Source organism: Kryptolebias marmoratus, linkage group LG20 (genome assembly GCF_001649575.2).
Source record: "Kryptolebias marmoratus isolate JLee-2015 linkage group LG20, ASM164957v2, whole genome shotgun sequence".
NCBI lineage: Eukaryota > Metazoa > Chordata > Actinopteri > Cyprinodontiformes > Rivulidae > Kryptolebias > Kryptolebias marmoratus.
In genome coordinates this window covers 25,043,610-25,047,149 of record NC_051449.1, presented here as the reverse complement: position 1 = coordinate 25,047,149, position 3,540 = coordinate 25,043,610, and the positions used below count along the sequence as shown (strand labels likewise).

The window sequence follows — 3,540 nt, the reverse complement described above, 5'->3', positions numbered from 1 at the left end:
GCCTTCTGACACTGTCAGAACCAACCTGAGGGTGGGGGTTCTGACAGTCTGAGACAGGAGGAAGAGCAGAACTGTTTCCTGTCCCGTCAGGTTCTCTGACCTCAGAACCAACCTGAGGGTGGGGGTTCTGACAGTCTGAGACAGGAGGAAGAGCAGGACTGTTTTCTGTCCCTGATCCAACAGCTCTCCCTGCTGGACAAAACACCCCTCAGCAGCTCAGGGCTCAATTATGGCTCCTGCTGAAAGGAACAGGAGGGTCATCATATTTCCTTTGCATTTATCTGTCTGTTAGCAAAATATCTCCTGAACTGCTGGATGTTTGTCTACAGCTGATTAAGTAGCTGAGAGTCATCCCATACTGTGACTCTGCCCCTCCCTCAGAGGTACTCCTTTGTGCTCCTCCTTCTTAAAGCTTCTTTAAACTGTTTTCATGGTTTTAGGCGTCTCACTCAGTTGGGTTCTGAAGTTTGAGCTGAATGCATTTATGTTTAGTTGTTATTATTTCTACTCACCAGCTGGCTNGCTGGCAGAAAAACCAGGGGGGTCAGGGGGGTTCAGGAAAAACAGAGATTGTCCCCCCCGATAAACGTCCTGTCTGGATCCTGAGGAGAGCAGATGAACTGCAGATGTTCTGCTTCAAGCAGCAGCAGTTTTGAGGTGAGATGTTTCCATGACTCCTCAAACGAAGCTCCATCCCATCATGTGTAACGAGCCACACAGCTTTTTGAGCTCTCACATACAGGTGAGGCTGAAATCATCTGTGTGAAATGAAGAAGCCCTCAGAGGACCCTCCCAGCTCCAGTTCTCAGGTTTTCTTCAGGTTTCTTGTTCTCTGTAAATCTGTTTCAGTATTTCTCTGACTCTGGTTCCTTATTGTAGTTATTTAATAAAACCAAACCTGCAGATGTCCTTATGTCTACAGAAAGGCAGCAGCTGGTTTAATGGATACAGTAACGTGTTCCTGTGAAGAACTCTCTTCAATCCTCCGTATTTTTTCAACTTTGACTTTTTTATAAACAAACTGTAGCAAAATGCTGTGATTTCCTTACATGTGATCAAGACATGTTCAGAACTTTTACTTTGAGTCCCTTCCAGAAAGAATGGTCTCCAGAGAGCTGCAGTATTTCATGACGGCCCATCCAGCTGTAACAGCAGAACCTTGGTTCTACACAACAGAACCTCAGTTTCAGGACTCCTTGGTCTTCATGGTTCCATCAGCTGAATGCTGAAGGTTGGCCAGCAGGTGGCGCCAGACTTTACTGATTTAACTCTGACCCATTCCAGCTGCTGCGTTTGGCTTCAGAGCTTCAGATTCTTCTTCACATTTCTTCATTAGGTCAGAGACATCTGGACCAGTCAGAGACATCTGGACCGATCTGAGACAGCTGGACCGGTTTGAGACATCTGAACCGGTCTGAGACATCTGAACCGGTCTGAGACACTTGGACCGGTCAGAGACAGTTGGACATCAGTGAGTGGACAGGAAGATTATCTCAGTGAGGAGTAGAAGATGCCTGGTTCTGGTTCTGGTTCTGGTCCACAGATGAGAGAAGAACGATTATGTTTAATCTTCATGTGTTCCTCAGGAACTTGTTTCAGCTGCAGGATCCTGAGAGCAGCAGGAGAAGCACTGCTGTCCCCCTGAAGGAAGTCTGCTTTACTCTCAGCAGAGTTTTTGTCGATCCATTGTGCCGTAAGGCTAAGCACGCTAACAGGGCTAACACTTGATGTCCAAATGTCTGTAAAAAAACTCACATAAATGTTATCAGCTATTAGTTTCAACTTGGGTAAGTCTATGTCGGAAAAATATCTCCAACTGGGGACAATGTAGCGATGCTCAAAGTAGTCCAGAACTCTTCGGAATCCGATATCCTGAAGGAATAAAAATGGTTGGTAAACCAGAGCAATACCATCAGTTTCTGAGTGATGCCTTTTGCCCTCGGGTGGTCGTGTCTGTATTTCCTTGTTTGTCCAAAGCTTGTAGAATGGACTGCTGGTGAGGTTCCTCCATGGTTAACCACCCCCTCCCTTTCCTTTCTGGCCACCATGAACTCATCGTAACGGTTGGAATGGTGGTTCTTGAGATGGTTACTTAGGTCCGAAGTGTTGTAGGACTTCGTTGTTGCTCCTCCTTGCATCAATGATGCTGAGCAGGCATTGCAGTAAGCATTTCTGCTTTCAGTTTCTGACACTTAAAGAAACATCCACACCACTGACATTTTCACGTCTTCCTCTCCCGCCGTCATCATATCAGGTAGTCACGCGTGTGCTGGCGCTGCAGTCGTTGGTTTGACATACAGAAACAGCGCCTTTTATATAGGTCAGTTATTTCGATGGAAAAGCTGACGTCCGATATTAAATGTAAAAGTTAATATCGGCCGATACCATGCATCCCTACCGTCTTTTCTTTTACCGTTTGGATGTTTAGTCAGCTCGGATTGGACAGAAACTTCAGAACCAACACACACCTGCTAATACTCACTTCCTGCCGCGGACCCTTCGATACATAAACTTAGTACATTTACGCCAAGGAGTAAAAGATTCTAAAGATGATTTTTACCAAAGACAGTTTTATAATGAGGGTGTATTTTGTTTTGCTTTAAAAACTCGAGGGACGTACACTCTGTTTGTTTCTTTTTCTACTTAAAAAAGAAACAGTTTTTTTTCCTGCATTATTCTTTTTAAAATAGTTGTTTTGTTTGATTTACCAATCTGTCACAGATTGGCAACAATATGATCTCAAGGTCCAGATAACCTTATTATAAGGGCCAGGGGCCTCATGTACAAAGACTTGCGTGGATTTCTTACTGAAACGTGGCATAAGGTCAAATCCAGAAAACTGCGTACGCACAAAAAAATCCAGATGTATCAAACTGTGCGTACGCCGGAATCCACGCTCATTTCTTTTGTACATCACAATCAACGTGGAATTGAGCGCACATGAGAGAGTGGTCGACTCCTCCTTTGACACGCCTCCATATAAATATGCAAATTCATTTAAATATGCCCTGCACCGGAGGAATGTCGTTTTTGCACTATCGCAAATCATGTCGAAACGGGGAAAGAAGACTTCACAGACTGTGAACTGGAGACGCTTCTCAGTGAGGTAGAGGCACGAAAAAAACTTTTATTTGGCACGCTGTCCTCTGGCGTTATAGCTAAGCGCAAAAGGTCTGAGTGGGACAGCGTGTGTGAAGCTGTAAATGCAGTGGGGTCAGAGCAGCGAACACCGGCAGAACTTAAAAAGAAGTGGTCAGACATTAAGGTGGATGTGAAGCGGAGGACAGCTGCCCATCGTCAGAGTGTGACCAAAACAGGCGGGGGGACAGGAGATGATGACATCACTCCATTTGACCAGAGAGTTGCCAGTATTGTGGGTGACACGGCCCTCACAGGTGTAGTGGCTCCGCATGTGGGGGATTCAGATTGTACACAAAGTAAGTATATAAGTCAGTGTTCATTATAAATGTCAAAATATCCTGTTTTCATACTGGTGACCATAAGAAAAAAAAGTCTTCTGTCGTTGGATTTATTTTTTTT

General features: G+C 44.9%; 1 protein-coding gene across 1 annotated transcript in view; it reads right to left on the bottom strand.

The window, feature by feature from the left end:
* The window catches only part of mrpl37 (mitochondrial ribosomal protein L37), a 16,448-nt gene extending 13,036 nt beyond the window's left edge, over window positions 1–3,412 (bottom strand). The window contains exons 1-2 of the mRNA XM_037981939.1: window positions 3,260–3,412; window positions 1,818–1,872 (exon numbers count right to left, since the gene is read on the bottom strand). Of these exons, the coding sequence (XP_037837867.1) occupies window positions 1,818–1,872; window positions 3,260–3,412 (208 nt within the window). The remainder of the gene's footprint in view (window positions 1–1,817; window positions 1,873–3,259) is intronic.
* Between the last annotated feature and the right edge of the window lie 128 nt (window positions 3,413–3,540).